Raw genomic sequence first — 27,918 nt, 5'->3', positions numbered from 1 at the left:
ATTGCTTTCAGATCTTACAGGGCACAAATGCGGATCAAGAGAAAAGTCCAATGAAAGATTGCAGTGAAAGCTAGTGAGAAGGAAATGGCCATAGCAAAACCAAAGTATAAAATATCCCTCAGAAGAGTGAGCTCAGCTGTCCTGGCTCTCACTCCAGATGTAGAACTTGAACTGCCAGCTTTGTTTTCTCCCAAATGCTTGAATGCATGAATCAGAGGCAAGGCACGAAAAGATAAAACTAAGGTAAGCTAAGTTAGGATTGCTGCCTTCTTTGGTGAATGGAGGGTTCATTTGCCTTTAACAGTTATGTAGCAGACAGAAATTGCAGCTGGCCCTAACATTAGGCAGAGTGAGGCAGCTGCATCAGGTGGCAGGTGCTGGGTGGTGGCAGTGAGGTGTTGGAGGACAGAGCCATGTATCCTACTTTGCAGAAGACGGTCCTCTATTTGAAAGTATCCTGGCTCCCACTCAAAACACTCACAGAAGCTCTTACATTTGAGTAACAAAGAGATCTTTATCGAGGGAAGTGTACATTCCCATATGCTAAATACGTATTTTAAATGAGATTGATGCTAATAAGTCACAGAAAGGGCAGTTTTGTCCCCAAATCTTTGAGTAGTAGTTGGTGGATGTACCAACATGCAGCCTTGCAATATACAGTAAGGTTCTTGGCTATTATAAGGGCTTGTAGAATTCACATTTGTTGTCTGATTCTGCACTTGCAGAGTAGGATGTAGGAAGGTGATTTATGCCAAGTCAGCCCACTGGACCATCTAGGTCACTATTGTCTACAGTGATGGGCAGTGGCTGTCCATGATTTTGGGCAAAGGTCTTTCCTAGCTCTACCTTGAGATGGAATTTAGGACCTTCTGCCACTGAGCTGCAGCCTTTCTGTACAAAGGCTATGTGGAATTTACATAGCACCGTATATGTATTGCTAATATACCCAGAGTAGAAGGGGTGGGAGTGGGGAGTGTCTACACGCTATCTCACCTGGAAGATCAGTCTGCCCAAAATTGCCAACTCTCATCTCACCATCCATTTGCTCTCTTCATCTTTTCCATAGCTTTAAGCAGTGCCTTTTTTTCTGGGGGAACGCAGGGGTACGCATACCCCTAAACATTTTGTGAATCTAAGTTTGGCCTCATTGAGGGGCAGTATTTCAATATGAGTAGGAAAATGAGAGTACCCCTAAACATTTTTTTAAAGAAAAAAAGCACTGGTTTTAAGCAAACAATTCTGCCCACACCTGATCCTTCCCCCCTAAAAATGACATAGTAATTTCATCCCCTGTCACTCCTGAGTGATCAGCTGGTTATTGGGAGCTGTTTTTCCAAGATGCATTAGCAGCTCTGAGAAGAGTATTTCAATGGAGGAGGTAGCATTATAAAAGGATCTTGACTGTACTCATTACAGTTTCATCTGAAGCACTCAGACTCTTCCTTTGTATAAATTCATCATCTTTCACTGTTAAAAAAAAACTTCCTATCATTAGAACCATTTAAATAATCATATCAATAATTTAGCATCAATAGGTTTTTATTTCAGATTACAGTTTTGTTACCGCTGCTAAAATCTGATTACAAAAGTAGCAAGAGTTCTGCTGCTTCTTACCCAGAATTTTAAAAACAATTTATCCCCCCCCCACCTCATAACACTTGGTTTTATCCAACTAAGTCCTATGAAGCATTGACCCACTGAAATCATTGGCTGCAACTAATTTGCCCATTGATTTCAATGGGTCTACTCTGCACAGCTCTCAGTTGAACGCAACTGCATGTTTCAGCACATTATCTGCTGAAGTGAGGTAAATCTGGAATACAATGCAACTGAGTTCAGTTTTGACCTCCATAGTGCTTTGTGATGACCCCAACATGCTTTCCTAACAACAACAACCTGTAGAGGAAAATGACATCTTGCGCTGTGATAATTGAGCATCAACAATGCTAACTGTAGACCACAGAAAATGCAGTTCCTTGGTTAAAGAGTAAGCACCAGGAAATCCGCCAACGTTCTGTTCTGGGGCTTTTGTGTGTACTCTGGAAATGCATGAGTGTTGATTGTTACTTGGGAGGGGCTATTGTGTACTTTTAGATAGGTAAATGCAAAATATTCAAAAGAATAACTTAACTCCTGCCACATGGAATGATTTCAGATGGAAAAGGTAAGTTGGCTCTCTGACTGGACTCAGGGCTTTATGTGTTTTAATGTATCTTCTTGCACATGGCTGATGAATTTTTGTGAGGGCTGTTTTTATTTTATTTATTCATGACCTTCTGCATTCAAAGCACTGCTCTACCACTGACCTACAGCCCTCCCCATGTAGGAGCTATAAAGTTATTCTTGTGTGGGCTGGGATTTAAAGCAACAATAGCTGGCTCAAGTGTTTGGGGGCATTTCTTAGTTCTTACTCCCTGGTACATTTCTGAAAGTAGCCTTGGCATCAAGCTACAGTAGGAAACTCAGACACAGGAAGCTGCTTTAAACTGAGTCAGACCATTGGCCTGTCTAACCTGGTATTGCCTACAAGCAGGGATGGCAACCTGTGGCCTTTCAGATGAATGTTGGACTACAATTCCCATCAGCCTCTCTCAGCATGGCCAGTGATAAGGGATGATGTGAGTTGTTGTCCAACAACACATGGGGTGCCACATGTTCCCCATCCCTCGTCTACACTGAATAGAAGTGGCTCTCCAAGCTTTCAGACCAAGTCTTTCAAGACCAGGTATTGAATCTGGAACCTTTTGCATGCAAAGCAGGTGCTTGACTACTGAACTCCAGCTGTTCCCTAAGCTGATTTGCCCAACACCACCAAGCAGAGGTGGCACTTGAGTCCATGTCTGTCAGGATCAGATCCACCACATGAAGCTCATTTTATAATGAGGAATCAAATCTTATGAAAATCTCAATTCCAAGCTTTTCTTTACAGGTCTTTTTTAATTTCTCTCTCGCTGCTTGAACTCAGCAAGAAGCAAATAATTTTTGTTCCAGTTCTAGTAAGAATGGAAACAATTATTGGATATCATGTGCATTATCACACACATTTTTATGTGTATGATTACACACATTATTATCAGAGGCTGTTCTTCTTTACCTGCCGTCCATTCATTGAGTATTCCTGAGATCTTGAAAGATCAGTTGCAAAGCTTGGAGAATGGAAATGGTATATGTATTTGGGTTGTGCACTGGATTCAAATGAGGTCCAAATCCTGGACCACATTGGGTTCATTTGGAGGAATGTGGGTTGCAGTTGAGTTGGGCTGGGGTAGCTCAGAACAATCTGGGGATAGTCAGGAGGTGTGGTGTCAAGCATGAAGAAGGAGAAACCAGAAAAGGAGGGATCTACCTGGTGGCCACATACGATACAATAATCTTTATTGTCATTGTCCCATGCAGAACAACGAAATTGAAAAAATCTACACCAGACATTCAAAAGCCAACAAGCCTGCTATCCCAGCTGTCCCAGCCTGGTTAGCCCCCTAAAAACTCTGATACTCCATAATTAAATACAATATACACCCATAGAGAAGATAGATGTAGGTATAGGTGGATACCTTCACCTTCCAAACTCTCCTTTTTCCTCCCAGGTCTCCCCACCCCTGAAGCAGAACTGTGCAAGATCAGATCCTCCCACTTACCAGTTGGGTATCTCTGATCATGCATGTTTCCAGTTGCTGCTCATTTCATGTGTACTCTTTTTGGGAGGGGAGGAAAAGGAGGTGCAGCATCTCCTCCTTCCCCTTCTGATTGTGTGTTAAAAGAGGGTATTTTGTTGGACACAATCCTACTGTCATTGGAAGGGCATCTGAGGGGCAATAGGATAGACTGGACCTTCCTCTGAATGCAGAGAGCAGAGCTGACTGATGCCCACTGGAACTGGTAGGGTGGAAGGTGGGGAGGTCAAGAGTAGATTGAGCCAGAGCCGGTGACAGGTGGAGTCAACTCATACTATCTTTCCCGCTCATTCTCCTCCCTGCTGAGTTCTACAAGTTCTACACAGAGGAGGTTGACAGGCAGTTCTAGGCTGGTGGGAGCCGGCTGAGGGCAGACTGAGGTTGGTGGGGCAGTGTCCTGTTCCCCTAGTTCAGGGGTCTGCAACCTTTAAGACAAAAAGAGCCACTTGGACCCGTTTCCGAAGGGGAAAAAAACTGGGAGCCACAAAACTCGTCATTATAAAAATAACTTTTTTGTCACTTTTTAATTATTTCTTTAACGTTCTTTAAACGTTAAATTAACAAGTTACCTTTTTGTGTGTGTGTGTTCTTCACTCCCCTTCAAAACAGTGACCAGCGTACATGCCCCCTTTCAATGCAGTGACCAGCGTACATGCCCCTTACAATGTAGTGGGCGGGCGGGCGGGAAAGTGACGTCGGGACGGTGCGTGACTAAGGCACGCACCGCCCCTATGCGACGTCACAGCCAGTACAGCGCCCGCCACAGTGGGGAGTGTCGGGCGCACAATGCACCTCCTCCCCTCGCTAGTATCTGCCCCGGAGCCGTGGCAAAGGTGTAAAAGAGCCACATGCGGCTCCGGAGCTGCGGGTTGCAGACCCCTGCCCTAGTTGACCTACACCCTGTGAGTGCAAAAATCTGGACTGCACTTGCCATTTCCCTGTCTGTGATCTGATGGTGCCAACAGGAAAAAGGGATGTTATGAAGGGGGGGGGGCATGGACTGAAGGAGGTTTTAGATCATAAAATGGTAGAGTTGGCAGAGACCCTGAGTATCATGTAGTCCAACCCCCTTCCAAGCTCCAAAGCCTTCCCATTCTCCCAGCATGTCCCCCAAAATTGGGGGAGAAAGTACAGGAAATGACTGTTTTAGGTGTGTGTACAACTGCACCCAAAACATCACAAAAAGGGACAGGAGCAGAATGGGGTGTTTGCAGGCTTTTTCAATGGTGTTTCAAATATACACAATTTCATGTAAATACACGGTGCCTTGGAATGCAAACCCCACATAAACAGGGAGATGCCTCTACACTAGATGGGGGGCAGGATTGGAAGGGGAAAAGCAGGGATGGGGCCTATAAAAGCACCTCCAGGCTTAGGATTTGTCAGCCCCATCACTGATTCTCACATCCTCAACCCCGTAAGATTATTTTTTGTTTATTGTTAATTTTTTGTTACTGCTCAAATTATGCTGTTATTATGCATGACAAAAAATCCTTCAAATTTATTTATGAACAGAAAGTTGTAAGAACATAAGAGCTTGCTGGCTTGGGCCAGTAGCCCACCTTGTCCACCATCCTGTTCTCACAGTGGCCAACCAGATGCCTCTGGGACTCCCACAAGCAATGACCTGAGCACAACAGCAGCACTCTCCCCTTCTGGGGTTTACAGGAACTGGTATTCAGAGGCATACTGCCCCCGACAGTGGAGGCAGAACATAGCCAGTAGGATTAGTAGCCAGAAGAAGAAACAGGGAGGAGAGGAAGGAAGGAAGGAAGGAAGGAAGGAAGGAAGGAAGGAAGGAAGGAAGGAAGGATTCTGTGACTGCAGAATGCAGAACCATGGAATGCACGCACAACCTCCATTCTTTAATGCCACTCATTTGAATTCTGGTCCACTTTGCATCTGGTTTTGACTCAGTAGTTTGAAAGTTGCTGCAGGGTCACCTTCAAAGTCAGCTGAGTCTGGCTTGAAACATTCCCCCTGCCTGCCTGCCCCCTTTCACATTTCCCCATGACTGCACTCAGCAATGTTCATTTCTACAGCTGACGCTGTATCATTGGGCTATGTGCCACCCACCCCTGGCATGGAATCTAGTCTAGCCAGTTTGCATTAGCCATGTGATGTAGAGTAAACTCTGGTTTAGAAGCTTATTGCCTCAGTCAATATTTGCAATCGCTTTAGGGAGGGAAGTTTTCTTTTACTCTCTCTATCTCTCTCTCTTTAAAACAGCTTTGACTGACGCAAAAGTCCCCAAGCCCCCTCAAAATCTCCGTAAATGCTGATGGGTGTGCCTCACTCACCTCCTCTTCCACAGATGTTTCCGGCTTCGAGAAGAGCTGAAAATGAAGGACAGGTTAGAGGAGCTCAGGAACAGAGTGAACGAAGACGGGGACTCTCTGGATCTAGATGACACTCTCTCCTTCGACAACCCTATTTTCCAAGAGGAAGAGGGCAATCCCATGAGCAAGGTTTTCCAGGAGATAACCAGTCTCTCCTTGGCACTGAATAAGCTGGAAGAGTTATCTGAGAACATCGACAAGAAGCAGCAGCAGGTGCTTTGCTGCACTACAGAGGAAAGCATTTGCAGGGAGAAAAAAGAGCTGAGTGCAATCAAAGACTCTTTCACCCAGGAGGCCAAAACCCTGCAGCCGAGGCTCAACAGCATCCAAGAGGCTCTCGCCAGGGACAGCAAGCAGTGGCTGGCCATTAGCCGCATACGCCACATCCAGCTCTCAGCACTTGTTGGCCGCTACCGTGACATCATTGCCCACCACTACGCCAAGGAGACACAATATGTGGAGAAGCTGAAGGAGCAGATCAGGAGGCAAACGGAACTGGCTGGCTTGGATCTCCAGGAAGAGGACATTAAGCGGATGGTGGAGAGTCCTGTGGTGCCGCGCATCGTTGGCCAAGACTTGGAAGTGCTCAGAGCCAAGCAGCATCTGGCCTTGGCGCAGGTGCGCCACCAGCAGCTGCTGGACTTGGAAGCGCAGATTGGCGAGTTGCACGCTCTCTTCCTGCACCTGGAGATCTTGGTTGCAGAGCAGCAGGAGACCATCAACAGCATCGAGTACAATGTCCTGCATACCCTTGATTACATCTCTCAGTCGAACGAGGAGGTCAAGAAAGCCCTCAAATATGAGCGGCAGTCACGGTTATCTGCTGCGTTATCTGCGGTGCTGGGCCTCTGCGCTTGCTGCACATGCCTATCGTGTATGGCGACTCCGAGTGTGATGAGCTGAATAAAGAAGTGTGGGCACACAGACATTTTTTCCTAGACTTAACGGCTACCACTGGTGACTAATGATAGCACTCTGGAACATTGGATGTACATGTCATTGCAGGTCAGTCCTGGATAGTTGCTTGGGGTGGATGGAAGCATTTGCAAGGCAACTAAATGCATCTTCACCCCCCTTTGCTTATGGATTTCGCCAAGTTTTTTTGTTCTGTTCTTAAGAGCATGGAAAGAGGCCTGCTGTGGATGCTTTTTCTGGCCAGCATCCTGTCTCCAGCCCCGCACAGCTGAATGCTTCAGGGAAGCAGACAGGCATGACGTGAAGCTGATGCAACAACAATGAAAAGGTGTTCATTTCTTCAACTATGTCTGTAGGAACATAGAAACCTGTCTTCTACTGAGTTTGACTATGGGTCCATCTAGCTTCATAGTGTCTATGTTGACTGGCAGGGGCTCTCCAGGATTCCAGGCAGGGTTCCTTCCCAGTCCTATCTGGAAATGCTGGGGATTGAAGATGGGACCTTCTGCATGCAAAGCAGGTGCTCTACCACTAAGCCGCAGTCCTTTCGCAAACAGCTCTACTGTCTCCCAGTTAAGAGGAGTTAAAGCCCAGAAAGGCAGTAGAGGTCAAACCAGCCCAGAGGCCAAATCTTCTGATGAACAACACTCGAATCATAATCCCAAAAGCATCTGAAAGGAAGGTACTTCTGCATATACTCATAACACTCTCTTCTTTTCCATGTTTTCTGTGTTCCAAATGGAGACTTTGGAAATGTAGGGCTAGCCCAGTAATGCAGCAGGAGGCTTAAGTGACCTGCCAGGAAGGGGGATTAGAGGAAGGCAGGAATCAGTGCATCAAGAGTATTAGCCCTATCTTGGGGTGGGGGTTGGTGGAGGTTGCACATTTGCAGTTTGCTCCGCTTTTCTTGGGCTGGCACTGTGAAAACAGGTTCTGTGGCATCTCTCAACTCTGCTGAAGTCTAGCTTCAGTGAAACTGGAGATTACTGAAATATGTATAGTTCAAAAGAAAGTTGTAGACTGCCATAATTCACCCCCCACGACATCTTCCTTCCTCATTTTTTTGCATAACAGAGTTGCCACAAATTCTCCTGATGTGTCCATGGTTAGAATGCATTACCATCAGTGGATGCCCCTTGGACAAGTGACTCCCCCCTCACCAGGAGGGTCTTCTCAGTGGGCCCTGCTGCTAGGGTGTGTGGCCCATGGTACTGGCCCTGATCCCCATAAAAAGAAAGTAAGGGATCCCCCCCTGCCCCACCTGTAAGACAAGGTCATTGCACCATTTGGAACAAAGAAGAAAACCAAAAACATCGTTTGGTTTACTGGCTTTATTTCCTAGATGCTTAAATTGACCATGTGTTTTACATCCTGGCTCCATTCAGTTATGATTTTAAATGTCTTCTGGTTGGTGTAATTTGGAATAACCTACAGTATGAATTAAGGGTGTTAATGTTTACATAAGAAGGCAATGTGTGCATGCATGTAATATATCTATATCTATGTACTTGTATACATGCACATTACATATGTATTAATATGCATGTGTATATAAATTTGTATAAAAGCATCTTACACAATTACGCAGGTCTTCATACTTTCATAAGGTGTGGGGGGAGGGGGGGCTTAGAGGAAAAGCCATAGGTAGTGGCAGGGCACAAGCCTTGCTTGCAGAAGGTCCCTGGTTCATTCCATGCCATCTCCAATTAAAAAATGAGCAAGCAGTGTGTGATGGAAAAAGACCTTTCTCTCTGCCTGAGATGCTGAAGAGCTGCTGTCAGCCAGTGTAAACAATACCAGACAAATGGTCTGTCTTAAGGCAGCTTCCTATGTGCTTGCCAGGAGTCTAAAATAGTTTTCTCCACCTGCAATCTGAAGCGGCAAATTTATTATCCTCCTTATTAACCAGTTTTATGCACCACCCTTCATAATGTCAGCAATCCTAGGGCTTCCCCCAAAATATAATTCAACTCAAATTTGTTGCTTTAAAAGGGGGTGGGGAGGAAAGGTGAAGTTAGAATCCTTCCTTGTATTTCTGCACAATCGTGAATAGGTGAGATATGAAGTTTTGTTTTTCTGAACTGGGGTTCAGATTCAGACCCAGTCCCGATGGTCAGCTTCCAATGAACTTCAGGATGAAAAAGAGCCACCCCCAAGGGGCCATATTGGGGTCTGAACAGAATTTTGCGGTTGGTGCACATTCATATATTTTAATGAATTTATTATTGCACTTAATATCCAGCTTCTTCTCCAAGGAGCTCAAGGTGGCATACAGAGTGCTCCTCCTCTCCATTTTATCCCCTTAACAACCCTGTGAGGTAGGTTAGGCCGAGAAAAGGTGACTAGCCCAAAGCTCACCCAGTGAGCTTCATGGCAAGGTCACTTTAACCATTACACAGCATTGCCCCTCTCTGTAAACAGGAGGGTTGGGGAGGGGAGGCTTACTAAGAGGAGAGCGTGTTCTGCAGCCTGGGCCAACCAGAGACATTTTGCTGTTTGAGATGACATCCTCATTCAGCATGTAGAAGCTGACCATACTGTTTTACAAAACAGCATCCCATAATGTTTGGGAATTTTTAGTTTACAGAAAAGGTGTCTGAGAGGCGACATGATAGAAGTTTATAAAATTATGCATGGCCTTGAGAAAGTGATTGGAGGAAAGTTTTTCTCTCGCTCTCAACACTAGTACTCAAGGACACGCAGTGAAGTGGAATGTAGGAATGTAGGAAGACAGACGGATACCAACAATTTCACTTTTATTTTGCCCGTTTGTTTTTTTAAAACAAACAAAATTGTTTTAGGTTATGAAAAACATGATTGTTTTCCTCAGATGCAAGCACTTAATGCTAACTCTCTGAAATCAAATGGAAATATGAAAAAGGTGACTGAGTGGAAATTGAGGTTTGGACAAGTGAATGCCAGTATGTCTTTTTAAAAAACAGGTTTGTTACAGAGTACAGAGTTCAAACAGCACTGCTATCTTGAAGACAGAGAAGTACAGCTGCAAAGAGCCAGAGGCAATTTTTCTGTGTTTCACTGTCCACTATGTTAATATGACACTCAAGGCTAAACTCCCAGTATTAATAATAATACTAATACAGATGGTAGGTGGGTTTGTGTGCCTGATAAATATAAACAGATTCTGCTTTGGATGCAGAGATGTTTTAATTAGTATGTATGTGTAAGCCGCTGCGAACTCAGATTTGCAAGAACAGAACATAAGAACTGGATATGCATTCAGCAAGCTGGGGAGAATATCAGCTTTCATTTACTCCCTGGCCCGGCCCCAAATTCTAGTCCTCATGTCTGTAATGGGAAGCCTAGTAAAATCACAGAAGCAATGATTCCGGGGGCGGGGGCGGGGGGCGGGGAGGGGTTGTTGGAGTGCAGCTGTTATGCAAGACAGCCTGTGATTGGCACCTCAGACTCCTCCACAGCACCATGTCCAAGCAGAGTTAGAGCTGAAATAGTCAAATATACCTGTTTTGCAAAATATATTCAGCACGTAGTATTCTCTTACCTTTGGTGCTGAATTTCAGGCTGCCTTGCTGTAGGATTCAGGCTTTTTGTTTTCGTTTTGCTGCAGATAGGCACAGTTCCTTTCATACCCTCCGACATTTCACAAGTGAAAATAATGAAAATCTTGCAATACTGCTATTCTTAAGCTGAGAATTGCTGCTTGAATCCAACCCGATCTGCATGACCTGATACCTGCAAAGACCTGACCATCTCTTCACCACATTGGTGTATGTCAGGGGTAGACAACCTTGTTCGTTCCAAGGGCCAGATCCTTACCCGGATCAGCCCCAAGGACCAAATCTAATGTCCCAACAGCATCAGGTGATTTGCTGCTTCGAAGTCCCCAAAACATCTCACAGGCAGCAAGGCGCTGCTATAGCAAAGGGGGGAAAACCACTTGTTTTAGCAGCGGTTTCAATGCAAACCCTTTCCTGATTCATTGAATCCTGCTGAACTGAATCAGAGTATGCATGTCAAATCCTACTGCATGCAGGGAACCTGCTCATGCAGCCAAACTGAGCAGGATTTAGCCTCTCATCAGCTGACAAGTGTGTCTATCTGTTGAAGCCTGCTACTGTATTGTTTTCTCATGACAGTCCATGTGGCCTGCACAGCCAATGCGGAATTGATTCCCACCCCCTGCCCATCAATTGGCAGGGGCAGACCTTGGTAATATGGCATCCTGTGTGAGGCCAAAATTTGACACCCAGCCCTCATGCCACCTTCCCAAAGGCGCATAAGGGAGGCACCCTTTGGGAAGGGTGGCATGAAGCTCTGGCAGGGTCCTAAGAGTCTTCCTTCCTCCTTCCCAAAGCTGGGCAAGTGCTACTAGGGTTTGGGAAGGAGGAAGGTCCTCTCTAGGACCTTGTCAGAGCTCTCATATCTCCTTTCTGAAGCAAACACTTACACTCCTTTGGGAAGGAGACTTGGCCCCTGCGCCCTCTCTGGGGAAACCAGTTGCACTGCCCTAAATCTGCCTCAGCAGATGGCATTATTGAGTGATGTTTGCTGATGGACAGGTGGATGTGGTTGGTGGAAAATGGACTTGTGGGCCAAAGTTGGCTCCCTGGCGGGCAAAGATATTGGAGGTATCAAGTGCATGTCCATCATGCTCACATATCCATGCTTACAGCCTTTCCCTCCATAGCAGGCTGTTTGCCTTGTATGGGGAAAACCCACACAACTGTACCAGAGTGAAATGTATTTCTCCTGATTATGTTACTTTTCCTTTTTTTTCCTCCCCGCTAGGCACTATTCATTGTAATAAAAAGTAGCCCACAAGGCTTTGGAATGGCTCATTATCAGAAGGAGAGTAGCGGCCACAGAGCTGTGAATACTCCATACTTTGTAAAGGCAGCTTCATGCTGTGGAAGTGCTTTTCTATATAAATTAACTTGTTTACAAATTGGACACACACAATTCGGCACACTGGAGGAAGCCATATTAAAAAGGATTAAGCTCAACAGTCCAGGGAATTTATAACCGGCTTGGCAGCCCTGAGTATATTTCATTGAGACAGCCTTCTCAGCTGAATAAATACTATAAGAAAGGTGGGTTGTTGGTTTTTTTTCCAGGAGACTCTCAAATCCTTTCTTGACATTTAGAACAGCATATCATGATTTGGTAATGTAATCTTCCGACAGAGACACCTCCAAGGGAAATAAATTTGCCTAACTCTCTTAACAAATGTGGAATGGGGAGTTCTGCTTGACAATTCTTGCTGCAGTTCAAGGATAGGATCTGATTTGTAAAATGAGAGGCACCACGATTTCTCTCTCCCTATAATACTGTTGTGAGGTGGCTTTTTTGGGTGGGTGGGGGGTAGCGTGTGTGCCTGAGCCCCCTTCCTGGATCAAACATGAATTTAATTCCTGGAATAGCTTGCTTCCTAGTGAGGTAATGGCCTATGTATAGGTCATTAAGGTCACAAATGAAGTGCCTCATATGGTTGGCCCTCAACTCCCTCAACTTGCTGGTAATTAGGTAATTAGAAGGGCAAAGCCCAGAGTTGAGTTGGTGTGTGTGTAGTAGAAGCAAGAAGCAGGCTGGGCAACTGAGAGACAGAGCCATGCTGCATCTCTGCCAGAATCCAAGGTTGTGGCAATGGGAGAAACAAGGCACTCTTAGGATGTTAAAGTTGCGAGCCCCTCCACCGAAGGTTCAGCTTGTATATATGTGTAAATAAACCACATATCTGAAAGACACTGCGGTCTCTGCTGTCCCTCATTCTGAGGAAGCCAACCCCTGGAACCTCACACTGCTCAGAGACTGGGGTGGTTTGCAACAATACCAATATCTTCAGTGATCTATCTATGCTTTTTGTACTGTACAGCATCTGTACAGTTTTGCATGGTTTTGTTTTGATTTTATCTGTGCTTTTTGTATTATTATGCTGTGCATCATCTACATTGACTGGCAGTGGCTGTCCAGGCTTTCAGGAAATGTTATCTCCCCGCCCTACCTGGAGATGCCAGAGATTTAACCTGGGACCTTCTGCATGCAATGCTCTGCCACTGAGCTACAGTCCTTTGCTAAATTATCTGGGAAGCTCAGGTCCAGTCACCTGATCTGAAACAGATCTAGGAATGAAGAACACCATCTTAAATGCTGCAGCTTGGTCTTTTGTTACAGTTGTGTGAAAGAGCTTGCCCACATCATTGTATCTGGTGCCAGGATATAGTCTAAGGCTGAAGCTAAGCAGTACTGAATCTGGTCAGTGCCTGAGAACCACCTGTACACTGGCTTGGTTTCCACAGTGAAAGAAAGGCAGGCTATAAAAGGCAGAAAATGCATATGCAATTCTGGATCAAACTCCCTGGTGATTCCTGGAGAATCAAATGACACAGTTCTTGCAGGGCTGTCTAAACCATTTTGCTGCTTGACGAAGAGGACAAGCTGGTCCCTGCTCCCCAAATTCCATGTATCATAGCAAACTTGACCCAAAGCAGTTGACTCTTTTCTCAGTGATGAATGCAGGGTAGGCCAGGTTGCATATACTGCCCCTGTCCTTTTGCCTCTCCTCAGAATGTGCTACCTCAGCCAGCCACACTGAACACTTCTGCATCAAATTGTAGCTGAAGGATCATAGCTTTGAGCGTTTCCATGTTAAAAACAAAGCAAAGCATATACAAATCAATCTGCTGGTAATACACTAGTTTTCTGTGCATGTAAAGGAACATGGGAATGTACTCTGGACCAGGAATATACTGCTTGACCATCCAGTGGAGTTTTGCCTACTCCAATGGGTAGCAGTTCTTCCCCAGAGTCTCAGGCAGAGTTCTCTCACATTGACTGCTATGTTTTTGCAGAATGAGCCAAGTTTTGTGAATTCATTGCTCCACCCACTTTTGCCTGTGGCCCTGCCCACCACTGGCATATGGCCCCTGGAAGGTTGCCCAGAAGGGAATGTGGCCCCTGAACAACATTCCTCACTCTTGAAGTTATAAAATAATGCCAGAAAGTACCCAATCAAACCTAGAAAAATATCAACTTAGTTTCAGAATGTCTGAAAAATGCTTTTGTTACTACTTTCCCTTGTGCTTTGCTTTGTCAACAGGCTTTGATGTGTATAATTTCTCACTCTAACCACAGACCTGGATATTTGTCCACTTAGCTCTTGGGGGAATCTTTTGTCCTTTTCCTACTTGACCTCTGAATAATTTAATTAATTCATCTGCTTTAATTTAATCAGCAAACCAGTATTAATTAAAAGGGAGATGATTCATTGAGACATTCCTTTAATCAGTGTGTAGCCCTAAAAGAAAGCAGCAAACAAAAATTAAACAGCAGCAGTCATCCCGTTCCACCTTAGGGTTTTAGATATGACTCAGGGAGGAGGCAATGTCATTGTTGACCCTAGGGACATCTTTGTATCCTGGAGGAAGTGGTGGGGGAATTTAGCCACTGATAGCCTTATCCTCCACCAATTTGCCTAATCCTTCTTAAAGCCATCCAGGTTGGTAGCCATCACTACTTCTTGGTGGAGCAAATTTAAGTATGCACAGTGTGAATACAGTCATACCTTGGGATAAATGAGCTTCAAATTAAGTATTTTTGGATTGTGCTCCACGGAGGCCCAGAAGTAACGGAATGTGTTACTTCCGGGTTTCACCGCACGCTCATGCACGGACAGTCAAAATGACGTCACGCGCATGCACGGAAGCGGCAAAACGCAACCTGTGCATGCGCGGACGCGGGTTGCATTTGCTTCAGGATGCGAACAGGGCTCCGGAATGGATCCCGTTCGCATACCAAGGGACCACTGTAAGTGCTACCTGTTGTTTGTCCATAATCTCTCTCCATTCAGCTGCATTAGATGATCCTGTTGCAGTCTAGTGTGACGAGAAAAGAGGGGGAAACCCACATTCTGCATACCATGCATAATTTTACACACTTCTATCATTGTCCTGCTGTGAATGCTGAAGACTGCTCCCTGCTGCTTTCCACCTGGCCTAGGGGGTGGGGCCCAGACTCACCCTGCTCAACATAAGAGACTGCTGGGAGGGAGGGGCATTGCCTGCTGCAAGTGCTGAAGAGCCCAGACTCACTGGAACAAACTCTGGGATTGCGGCAACTGTCGAAAGTGTTTTTAAAAGTTTTAAATGTTTTAAAATAGTTTTTAATCTGTGCCATTTTAATTTTTTTGTTTTTGGGGATGGGGTAAATGTTTAGTTGAGGCTGGGGATTATTTTAATTTTAGTATAACCGTAAATTGTGTGGGGGTTTTTTATTAGTTTCTACTGTTTTATTGGTTTATTGTATAGTCTGTATAACATATTCTGTTCTGAAGGGGTAAGGGTCAGGGCTGCCTGGGAGTGGGCCTCAGCTAACAGAATGCCTGGCGTAGGTTCCACAGTTTGGGATGCACTGAGACACCCAATCTCAGTGATCATGGGTAGGAGGAGGAGTTACGCTAAGACCAGACCATGTCATTACCGAGGAGGCAGGTTTAGTCATTGTTTGAACACTATCCCTGCCTCCGGGTCTGGTCTTGACCAGAAGGATACTGGAATCAACAAGGGAGACCCACATGACTGTAAGGTGCTGCTTGCAATGCCAAGTCAATGATCCACAAGACCACTGTCATCCACGATTTGATCGCAGGTGGAAGAATTGATCTGGCATGTGTGACAGAGACTTGGTTGGATGAAGCAGATGGGCCTGTCCTTGCTGCTGCTTGTCCACCAGGTTTCTCTTATGCACAGCAAACTAGGTCATATGGGCGGGGAGGGTTGCAGTGATTTTTAGGAAGTCATTAGCTTACACTGGCGTCCTATTGGGAAGACCCAGTTTTCTAAGTGCATGTTCTGGAAGTTGGGCAATAGGGGAAGTACAGGATTCCTTTTGGTGTACCGACCGCCCCGCTGCACCAAGGATTCCCTGCCTGAGCTGCTGCAGGTCGTGGCGGATGTTCTCCTGGAGATACCTAGTTTGGTTGTCCTAGGGGACTTTAACATCCATGCCAACGTGACCCTACAAGGGGCTGCTCAGGACTTCGTGGAAAATATGGCCTCCATGGGGCTGTCCCTGAATAAGTTTGGCCCAACTCATAGTCACAGACATGCCTTAGACCTGGTGTTCACCTCTATGGACGTTGGTGATCTGACACTAAGTAAAAGTGAAACAAAAGAAGTGTCATGGTTGGATTACTTCCTGGTACAACTGGACTTCTCCTTGACCCATCGAGCCTACCAAATGGCGATAGTGACGGCGAAGAGGACTTTCTTCATCGCCTCTATTACATCTGCAGAAAAAAGTAGCAGGTGACTCTTTCAGGTGGTTCGCAATCTAATGGAATCACCTCCACCATCAGGCCCCAAGATCTCCTGCAATGATTTTGCAAAGATTTTTGCAGATAAAGTCACTCAGATTTGGAATGAGGTAGACTGCACCATGGGAGCAGGGGTGGGGTGGGAGAGTGCTCAAGTCCTGTCTAGTCAAGTTGCATGGGATCAATTCTAATCTCCTACCTCTGAGGATGTAGACAGGCTGCTTGGATGAGTGAAACCAACCACATGTCTCCTTGATCCTTGCCCATCCTGGCTCATAAAAGTGATCTGAGAAGGGATGGGCAATGGGCTCTGCGGGGTGGTGAATGCTTCCCTCTGTGAGGGAGCTTTCCCAGATCTGCTGAAAGAGGTGGTTATTAAACCACTTCTTAAAAAACCATCTTTGGACCTGGCCAATATGGCCAACTATCGCCCAGTATCAAAGACCACATAACACCGGTCCTGAAAAACCTACCTTGGCTCCCAGTACATTTCCAAGCACAGTTCAAAGTGTTGGTGCTGACTTATAAAACCCTAAACGGCCTTAGCCCAGTGTACCTGAAGAAGGGTCTCCACCCCCATCATTCAGCCTGGACACTAAGGTCCAGCTCTGAGGGCCTTCTGGCGGTTCCTTCACTGTGAGAAGTGAAGCTACAGGGAACCAAGCAGAGGGCCTTCTTGGTAGTGGCGCCTGCCCTGTGAAACACCCTCCCTTCAGATGTCAAGGAAATAAGCAACTATCTGACTTCTAGAAGACATCTGAAGGCAGCTCTGTATAGGGAAGTTTTTAATGTTCGATATTTTATCATGTTTTTAATATTCTGTTAGGAGCTGCCCAGAGTGGCTGGGGAAACCCAGCCAGATGGGCGGGGTATAAAATCATCATCATCCTCAACTCCCCCCCCCCCCATAAAAAATAAGTCCCAGAAGTTGTAAACTTTCCAGATGGGGAACTTGCTGGAACTCAGTTCTGGTACCTCTCAGGTGAATGCCATTGCCATTCTAAGAGAACAAGGGAGTCCCACACTTCTTTTTCTAGAAAAATAGCAGTGGCCACTGGGCTAGTCTTATGCAGGAAAGTCTTATGTTCTTATGCTCTAGCCCCTTGATCATTTTGATTGCTCAATTGCTTCATGATATAAAAGAAAAGATATAAAAGAAAACTGTTCAAAGGCACATTATGGCAATTCTGTACTAGCTGAACCTTTTTCAAGGGCAGCCTTCTGTGGAGCGCATGGTGGCCATCCAATTTGGTGTATATCCACCAGTTATGGAGCTCTGTTAGCCTCCTTGCCCAAGATGCCTGCCTTCTCATTCAGCTATGGGTCTCACATCTGATGTGTTCAAAGAGCCAAGAGCTTTCATTCTGACTGTACTGGAGGACTCGTTTTAATAACTCCATGCTGAAGTCTGTGAGAGCCGCAATATTTTTGGTATGATTCTTTCACTTTCATTCAAAGCCCTGCTTGGATGTCATTAGCTTTTGTTACATTATCTCCTCTGTCCAGCCTGTCTTGGTGAGTCATTCCACATAGACTAGCAGATCCTTTAATAATTCAGCTTGTTAGGAGATGATATCCAACTGTCCTTTGGAATTGCCTTGAAGACTAAAGAAGAAGAAGAAGAAGAAAGGAAATCTAAGAAACCAAGTTATCCCAGGAGAAGCTATTATCTCCGCTGCCCATAAGGTGATGCTAACAGGAAAGGCTGCAAAGTGGGGGACAATGACTTCCATTCAGGATTTCTAAAATGATGAAAAACTTGCTCATGAGGCAGATGGGCAACAGCTGCAAATATTAACAAAGCATGGATGAGATTAATTCCTTTCTTCCACATCAACACATCCTGAAAGAGAGTTTCATTTGTGGACATGTCTTTTCTAGACAGGCACTGAGGGAGGCCTAAGGATGGAAGAAGGCATCATTTCCCATTCAGCTCTCTCTATTAATTGCATGCAGCACTGTTTCTGTCCCGCTGCATTTCGCCATCTGCCAAAAACTGTTATTCTTCTCACTGTCCACTGTGGCAATATTACAGAACCTCTTATCATTGGCCATGGGAGGCTGATGGGAGTTGGCGGGCCACATTTCCCCATTCCTGCTATAAAAAGGTTACAAAGGAGAAATATAGAAGGACAAGAGTCACAGACAAGTGGCTAGCAGGACTTCACAGCAGAACAGGGCTTTGTTTCATTCAACCACTTAATCCCAAATTCAATTTCATAAAATGCCTGTGGTTGTACTACAGAATAATAATAATAATAATAAATAAATGCTGATGGTATTCTGGGCACTGCATGCTTTTAGGGCAATGAAAGGAAAAACACAATTTAATCTGTTTAACAGACTGTGTTATTGGATTGGGACTTCTTTGGCACTTTGGGGAGAAGTCCTTTTGCTGTTATTCAGATTCAGAGTGCAACTGGATGCCAAGAACTACAAACAACACATACACAAGCGCCATTGTGGAAGTGTGGCATGGGAGGACTCAAAAGCTTGGCCTCCCCCAGGATTCTCCAAGCCCCTTTCCTGAATTTTCAGTTTTTATTACAAAAGAAGAAGTAGAATCCACTTTTACGTCAAGAGATATAAGGAAGCAAGATCCAGGCCATAGCTCAGTGGTAGACCAACTACTTCTTATGTGGAAGGCCCCGGGCTCAACTTGCAGGTAAGCCTGGAATAGAGTAGGGCTCAGCACAACCCTCCTCAATCCACCCCATGGCTCCAACCCAGGGACCCCCAGTCAGGCCAACCTGCTTTTACCCAATCTGGGGACCACTCAACCTGCCTCAGATCCAGTCCCAAATTAATTTGGAGAGTGCGGCTTATGTTTAATTAGGGTTAAAAACATATGGCTGGGGTGAGACATTACATATCTTTCCCCCATTTCTGATAAAGCATGGGGAGGTGGTGTTTTCATTTTGCTGGATGCTCCTGTGGAGAAGCTGCTTGCCAACGAGCATCTTGTACCCCACAAGATTTCTGCACTGATACTAGGTTGAGGCAACAGGCAGGAAGGAGAGGCAGGTGTCATTGGAGGGAAGCAGGCCCAGATTGGGAAGCAGACCAGGATTGGAGGTGGGGAAAAGGGGCATGTCTTGTAAAAGGCTGCAGTCTGGTGCCAGGCATTATCTGAGCAAGTTGGTCGCTCAGAGCTCTTCCTGCCTCATGTGTGCCTCTTCAGGACTGGAACAGGACAGCAAACAGAACATGCAGGCACAGCTGCTTGTTGGAGGAGAAGCCCCAGTTCTTCATTGAGGTTTTGTGGGTTGGGAAGCACAGGGGTCACAGAGGCTGATGCTTTATCTATCTGGGGCTTGCTCTGAAAGTGAGATCAACACATGGTCTCAAGAAACAAAGGAAACACATGCAGGAGGGTGTATGATATGGCTAATTGGACCTTTGTCTTTAGCATTGCAGACTGTGCTGGAGAGGGAGAGCAGATTGCATTTAGTTCTATGTTTATTTGACTGGTCCCCCCCCTCCATTGGTGGGATATGTTGGTTTTCTGTAATTTTCCTATGCAAAAATCACACCCCTAAGAACTATTTTCTTTCCCTTTAGAAAATTTTCACTTTGTTTCATTAAAACCTTGTGGTCTCCAATTATACACCACTCCATATATACCCCCCCAAAAAACCTGCTCCAACACCCAGTGTGGCCCACAGGGGTGGGACTAGCCGCCCACGGGGGTGCGTCAGCATCGGCTTGTGTCCCGGGGGGTGCATTAGCGGCAGGAAGTGTCCTGTTGGCACATGTCCCAGTGGGGTGCGCCGGTGGCGGGAAGTGTCCCGGGGGGGCAGAGCTCGCAGTGATATAACCCCCCTCAGGGAAGGCACATGGGGCAGCCCGCACCCACCACACCCACCTTGCTCTGCTACTGCCTCACCTTTCTTTTAACTTGTGAAGGGGCTGTGTCATCCCAACCCACTTTTTAGCCACAGCTAAAGTTACAGGAGCAATAAGTTCATTGCTCAGTTGAGATCTGAATGTGGGTTCTAATTATCTCAACTACACTTCTCATTTTCAAATACAGGTGAAACTCAAAAAATTAGAATATTGTGGAAAAGTTCATTTATTTCAGTAATGCAACTTAAAAGGTGAAACTAATATATGAGATAGACTCATGACATGCAAAGTAAGATATGTCAAGCCTTTATTTATTATAATTGTGATGTCTATGGCCTACAGCTGATGAAACCCCAAATTAACAATCTCAGAAAATTAGAATATTAAATGAAATCAGCAAAACAAGGACTGCAAATAGAGCAATATTGGACCTCTGAGAAGTAGAAGCATGCACATGTACTCAGTACTTGGTTTGGGCCCCTTTTGCATCAATTACTGCCTCAATGCAGTGTGGCATGGATGCTATCAGCTTGTGGCACTGCTGAGGTGCTATGGAAGACCAGGAAGCTTCAATAGCAGCCTTCAGCTCTTCTGCATTGCTTGGTCTCATGTCTCTCATCTTTCTCTTGGCAATGCCCTATAGATTCTCTATGGGGTTCAGGTCAGGTGGGTTTGCTGGCCAGTCAAGCACAGTAATCCCATGGGCATTGAACCAGGTTTTGGTACTTTTGGCAGTGTGGGCAGGTGACAAAGTCCTATTGGAAAATGAAATCAGCATCCCCATAAAGCTCGTCTGCGGAAGGAAGCATGAAGTGCTCCAAAATCTCCTGGTTGATGGCTACGTTGACCCTAGACTTAATGAAGCACAGTGGACCAACACCAGCTGATGACATGGCTCCCCAAATCTCTTTTCTGATGAGAGCAGCTTTTGCATCTTACTTGGAAATGAAGGACCCAGAGTCTGGAGGAAGAATGGGGAGGCACACAATGCCAGATGCTTGATGTCCAATGTGAAGTTTCCACGGTCTGTGTTGATTTGGGGAGCCATGTCATCAGCTGGTGTTGGTCCACTGTGCTTCATTAAGTCCAGGGTCAACGTAGCCATCAACCAGGAGATTTTGGAGCACTTCATGCTTCCTTCCGCAGACGAGCTTTATGGGGATGCTGATTTCATTTTCCAATAGGAAAATGAACTTTTCCACAATATTCTAATTTTTTGAGTTTCACCTGTAAATATATTTGCTGAAACTGCATGTGTGTGTGTGTGTGTGTGTGTGTGTGTATGTGTGCGTGTATAGAGGACTGGAAACAATTAATTAGAAATTTTCATTAAGTATAATGACACTCTCCAAGAATGCTTTCCAGGGCTTTCCAATCAAGCACAGCCTTGACAAAGCTGTTTTTAACCTTGACACTGGAACACAACTGGAGAAATGACTGAATTCTCATATATATATATATATATATATGCTTTCGTAGATTTTCACGGGTACAGGAATGCAGGTTTTGGTGTCTTCGGGTGTCTTCCCGTGTAAGAGTTGGGGTGTCTAGGCGACGTTTCGACGAGGTCTCACTCGTCATCTTCAGGCTGGTGCTTTCGGCTTCTTGTTACTGGAACAGAGCAGGATCTCAGTGTTTGAGTTCCTATAAATACTGTTGAGGGGGTGTGGTGTATAGCCTCCAACGTTCTGGGCAGAGAGGAAGTTCCCAGGTTAGTGTGTCTTTTCTTCTTTTGTTCATTAATTACTTGAGGGATATCTTGAGTGATTTCTTGAGTGATATTCTGAGTACCACTTAGGAGGGTCATTAGGTGTGGATTAGTTGCTAAAGCTTTCGTGTCTTGACCTCTTGACCTTGTGAAGAGTTTTTTCTGAGAAGATGGCTGTACTGCACTTAGTTGTGCTCTGGCTTGGCTTCGTGTATAGGGGCGAGCTGTGGTTTTGTGCCCTGTGCCAGCCAGATCTGTGTAGGGATTGCAGGGGGGTGCAGCATCCGGAGGTGCCACTATGGTTTGGCTACTGGATGGTGTCTGTAATTTATCTGTGGAGAGGGTCTGGGTTTGGGTCTGGTGTGGTTGATTGGAGATGGCGTTCTGTGTGCCTCTGGTTCTGGTGTCGGGTTTTGTGGGGAGGGCTATTTTCCAGATGTCTGGCAGGCGGGACGTATCATCACGCTTGTTCATGTTGTGAGGGTGTTTCTCTATCTCGATGGCTTCCATGATTATTCTCTTGTGGTGGTGTTCCATGTTAAAGAGCAATTTGGAATCTGAAAAATTAATTTCGTGTCCTGTTTCTTTCATGTGTTGGTAAAGAGAGGAAGTTTTTTCTTCTTTTTTGACGGCATTCTTGTGTTCTGCGATACGTGCATTTATTCGTCTGTTTGTTTGTCCAATGTACGTGGCTGGGCAGACTTTGCAGGGTATTTCATAGACCCCTTGGTTTTCTAAGACACCCGAAGACACCAAAACCTGCATATATATATATATATATATATATATATATATATATATATATATAAAATCTGGAAAGCATTGTTTAATGTCTGGATAAGATATAAGGATTTATTTGAAAATAAAACCCCAAGGTGGTTGTCACCGATGGAAGCGAAGGCTCAGAGAAAGCTCAATATGGAGGCCAAATGGCCGAAATATTGGGAAATTTTGGAACAAGAGGGAGACAAATTGAAATTGCAGAGTTTTGAAAAATTAAAAAACAAAGTGCGAGATTGGCTTCATTATTATCAAATAATGGAGGCATACAATTTGGACAAAAAAATTGGATTCCAGGTGGAAAAATCAAAATTGGAAACAGAACTGTTAGATCCCAAAACTAAGACTTTGTCAAGGATGTATAACTTGCTGTTGAAATGGAATACTCAGGATGAAACTGTGAAATCTGCTATGATTAAATGGGCACAAGATGTTGGACATAATATTATGATGGCTGACTGGGAACAGTTATGGACCACAGGTATGAAGTTTACGGCATGTAATGCTTTAAGAGAGAATATTATGAAAGTGATATACAGGTGGTACATGACACCAGTCAAGCTTGCAAAAATCTATCACTTGCCCGATAATAAATGTTGGAAATGTAAAGAAACTGAAGGTACATTCTTTCACCTTTGGTGGACGGGCCCAAGGATTAAGGCTTTCTGGGAGATGATATATAATGAAATGAAAAAGGTATTTAAATATACCTTCCTGAAGAAACCAGAGGCCTTTCTCCTGGGCATGGTCGGCCAATTGGTGCCAAAGAGGGACAGAACTTTCTTTTTGTACGCTACAACAGCAGCAAGAATACTTATTGCAAAGTATTGGAAGATACAAGATCTACCCACCTTGGAAGAATGGCAGATGAAGGTGATGGACTATATGGAATTGGCAGAAATGACTGGCAGAATCCGAGACCAGGGAGAAGAGTCGGTGGAAGAAGACTGGAAAAAGTTTAAAGACTATTTACAGAAATATTGCAAAATTAATGAATGTTAGCATGATGTTGGATAGAAATTAAGTGGTTTTTAGCTGTAATATTATAAGGGAATATGAAAAATGGATTATTAATAGGTAAAAATTTAATGTTACAATATTTTAAGATTAAAGACTAGGATAAACAAAAGGGGAAGGATTTGCTGAACTAACAAACTGAATTGGAATACAAAAAAGGGATGCGTGAGGAGGTCTGGGAAACAAGCAAATGAAAGATAAGTAATGGAAAGATTGAGTTGTTTTTAACTACTTTTATTTTGTATTTTTCTTTTTTCTTTTTTCATTTTGTAATATTTTGAAAATTTTAATAAATATCTTTTTTTAAAAAAGACAAAGCTGTTTTTAACCTTGGCACTGGAACACAACTGGAGAAATGACTGAATTCATATATATTCCTCAAAAATGTATTGTTCAATAAGCACAGGATCAAGTGGCCTCTGATTAAATCCAAATAATATGACATTTTGGAGTGGAAAATGTCACTTAGCGAAATAGATTATGATCTTTTGCATCAAGCTGAAACATCCCTGATATAATGTTAGCAATAAAACCTTTTCTTTTTGGAATTTGGAAACAAGACTACAACCTACTTGTGAGGGATACCTCCTGTTTTCTGTCATTTGTTCCTGATACATCTTATTCCTATTTTCTCCCTGTTGGAAACAATCCTCCTTAAAATTTTGTTAGATACAACTCAATGGAGTTGTCATTATTCAATGTTTGACTCTGAGTTGGCTCTACCATTAGACAAACTGTGGCATCCACCTCAGGCAGCAGATGCTTTGTGGCTGTAGTGGCAGCCTTCCAACCATTCCTCCTAAGCTTCCTATTAATTCTCCTCTTCAGATCAGAGCTGTGTGTTGGCACATGGCCTGTTGTGTACACTATCCTAGTGCAATGGAGGAATTGCCCCATTGCCAGTCTTATATCAAGATTTCTGTGCCAACCCAATCAACATCTTGCCCTCTGCTTCAGGGAGGAGAATATCCTGGGCCAGCTCTGGTTCAACTCCCTCCCCAGAATCTACAGAAGAGCCTTCCTTCTACCAACCTAATGTCCTCAACATGATGCCAGCTTGCATCAGCTGCAGCCAGGGTGGATAATGATCAGGCATTATGGGAGCTGTAGTCCAACAACTTCTGCAAGGCAACAGGGTATTTATTTATAGCATTTTAAACTCATCCTTTGTCAAATGATCTGAGGGTGAGCTGAGGAAAGCTGCACTAAAAGTTAAATATCTAAAAAGTAAATAGCAGGTGCAAGCAGCCTGATCCAGATTGTGAACCTAACTAGGAGAATGAGGATTTAACTCAGGGGAAGGAAACCTGATGCACACTAGAAGTTGTTGGATTACATCTCATCATTCCTGTTCCTTAGTCATATTATCTGAAGCAGATGGGAATCTTGGTAGCAAACTTTCCCCAAGAGCTGGGACCAGGAGAAGCAGGTGGAAAACCCCCCTTTGCTGCAAGAGGTGCCTCTGAAGATTGCCTTTTCAAACTCCCGATAAAGTTGAATGTCAAGGAAGCAAAAGGGGAGCTATTTTAGTATTAGCAATTCTGTATGCAGCTGTTGATGATGAATATGATGTGTGCAATTAGAACAGCACACACTATTTAGTGCTCCGCGTTTTGCAAAATGGCTTTCTGTTCGACTAGGTCCTTTCCCATTTATAATCAGCGACAGCTACCATTCACTGCCAGGAAAGCCTGATTCATTCTGACTCACTGCTGAAGTCCCTGCGCTGCCGTGTGTGTGTGTGTGTGTGTGTGTGTGTGTGTGTGTCCACGTGTGAAGAATAATACAATAATCATGCTCTTTGATGGAGCCAGCGTGTATGTTCCTCGTGGAGGTACAGGCCCTGCCTTTTGAATTACCTGAATAATGGGCTGTGCCTCAAATGTAACTTCAGTGAAACTATTTGGAAGTCACAGTTTGGATAAATCTGGGCCATGCTGTAGTGTTCCCCCAAAAGCCTACTCAAAGTGAATTCTGAAGACTGCATGTTCTTTTTATACAGCTATGCTTGAAATTCTGCTAAGAGTTTTGCACGTACAGGAAAAATACATGCAGGCTACCTCAATATTTTTTCCTTTCTTTCAGAGAAGAATACAGCTGAGCTGCTTTGAATTAAAAGACAACAACAGCATTCAGCAGGTGGCCCTAGCCTTTCCACAAACCATTAAAGACTAGAGATAAGGAAGAAATTTGGTTCAGATTACACTTAAATATGAGCCCACCTAATCTGCACTTCTGAAAACAATATGTGAGCAAAGTCGTCCTTATGAAATTCACACTTCTCTGATTTTTTCCAGTGCAGTTTGCTAGGGTAAAGTGTACATGTAAGTGCATACATTGATGAAATTAAAATGTATCATATTAAGGGAAACTCCTTGCAATAATGGGTATATTAGGGGGGAAATGCATTATAAATGTGTATATTAGGAGAAATTCATACTAAACTGCAGATGAATTTTCTTGAGGACTTAAAAAAAATCACAAAATGAAAACTGAATACTTACCTGGCACGGAAGACACCTTTATCATGAAGGAGGTTTTCCCAGGTTGAGGCTCATCCATTGCACTGCAGGTGTGCTGACCCCTGTGATTTCCACAAATGCAGGAAACTCAATGGGATAATTTCTGCTAGTGGGGGACTGTGTTCATGTTTTCCCCTGGGGGGAAAAAGAAAGACTGGAAAAATGAGAACTGGAGATAATTTGAAATGGACAGGTTTGCCTGTACCTACAAAGAGAGCACAATTAAGGCAGGTCTGTAGCATAGTTATCCCTACCACACAGGAAAAGTGATATTTTAGTAAACACTGGGGAAGTAGAATATACAATTGCCACGATTCATGTTGAGATATAATTGCATAAGGCAAGAACACTTCCTAGGCCTCTGACATGGCCCTAATCATCATTATCATCACCATCTGCCAGCTGATGTCATAGCCTGAAAGTGGTCAGCTGACCTTGGAGTCCAGTAGAGAGACACTAGGTGCTATAAAACTGAAAATAGGTAGAGTTATTGAAAAAAGGTAAATGAGTAAAACTGTTTATGTGACAACAGTATACATTTAGCAAAAAGAGATGTGGCCGCACAGAACAAAATACCTTGACTGTCAAAGGCCAATAAAAAGAGTTGTATCTTCAGCAGATGGTGAGAGTTGAACAATGAAGATGCCAGGCACAAGGAAAACACAGGAAAGAGCAAAATACAGAGAGTGGAAAAATAAGTAATAGCAGGTGCACAGAATGTAAATAGTATTTTTTTAAAAATATCCCAGGTAATGAGCTTTGTATTCTGTCCAAGAATCTGGAGGTATTTTCTTTAACATTTTGAAGGATTGCATAACTCAGTTTTGGGAATAAATATTTACAGTGGTACCTCAGGTTATATACGCTTCAGGTTACAGACTCCACTAAACCAAAAATAGTACCTCGGGTTAAGAACTTTGTTTCAGGATGAGAACAGAAATTGTGCTCCGGCGGCGCAGCCACAGTGGGAGGCCCCATTAGCTAAAGTGCTGCTTCAGGTTAAGAACAGTTTCAGGTTAAAAACGGGCCTCCAGAACAAATTAAGTTCCTAACCTGAAGTACCACTGTATATCCAATTTAGTTGAAATTGCACTGGGCCAGTTCTTGCACTACAAAGTGTTTCTCTTAAACCCGTGACTTCTTAAGTTTAGATTTTGAAGTGTGTAACTTAGGAAAAGGCCAGAAATAGATCTCTCCCTCCATCTGCCTGAGAAACTTTCCCAATGTTCAGAATGAATTCATCGTGACTCCCACACAGAGCACCAAAGGATCAGGAAAAGCTACTGGAATGCGTCAGAAGGAGCTATTGAGAGCTACTGCACTCCAGATCTATTGTAGTTTATAGCAATGTTTGCCATCTGCCTGGCTGGTTCCTGTGTCTCCTGGAAAAGACAATCATGCTAGCACAGTGTCACAATTGCTAGCATTTTAAAGATCTAAATCTGAATGCAGAAAGTTCTGAAGCAAATCAAACAGCTGAGCACCCCTATTGTTACCTGATTCTGCAGAAGTCAAAATCTAGAAAACAACTCACTGTGTAGATAGTGTCATACAGTTAAGCCACTAGATGACTCTGGGCTTAGCTACATCTGAATGGAATCAGACATTTCTTGTTAGCAAAGACATTTTGACACCTGAGGCGAACTTCAAAATGGTGCCACCTCTGCACCAGGGAAGAAGGGGAAAGTGAAGATTTCTAACAGGAACAAGGGTTGAATAAAGATCTACATTGGGAATGAGTGTAGGTGGAGACCAGTAGGGTCTCCTATTCAACAAGAGGCCACTGTAGAAGTGGCATGGGCAGGGGGGGCTGCCAAGTAGCTGGCAG

General features: G+C 44.3%; 1 protein-coding gene across 3 annotated transcripts; it reads left to right on the top strand.

Annotated features, from left to right (window-relative positions):
* Nucleotides 1–41: 41 nt before the first annotated feature.
* Nucleotides 42–26,352, top strand: LOC308579284 (syntaxin-3-like). 3 transcript variants are annotated; one of them, XR_014004387.1, is made up of 3 exons: nt 42–243; nt 5,989–7,610; nt 25,654–26,352. XR_014004387.1 is itself a non-coding variant. In XM_081180209.1 (2 exons), the coding sequence occupies exons 1-2, from the start codon at nt 203–205 to the stop codon at nt 6,914–6,916; spliced, it is 969 nt and encodes a 322-aa protein (XP_081036335.1). In that variant the 5' UTR covers nt 42–202; the 3' UTR covers nt 6,917–8,509. The 3 variants fall into 3 exon arrangements, 2 of the variants coding, with proteins under 2 accessions (XP_081036335.1, XP_081036336.1); XM_081180209.1 differs by lacking the exon at nt 25,654–26,352 and having other exon boundaries at nt 5,989–8,509; XM_081180210.1 differs by lacking the exon at nt 25,654–26,352 and having other exon boundaries at nt 5,904–8,508.
* Nucleotides 26,353–27,918: the final 1,566 nt, after the last annotated feature.

This window comes from Podarcis bocagei, assembly GCF_964188305.1.
Source record: "Podarcis bocagei genome assembly, chromosome: Z".
Classification (NCBI taxonomy): domain Eukaryota; kingdom Metazoa; phylum Chordata; class Lepidosauria; order Squamata; family Lacertidae; genus Podarcis; species Podarcis bocagei.
Note: the sequence above shows the minus strand (reverse complement) of the source record. Positions and strands in the feature narration are given on the sequence as shown.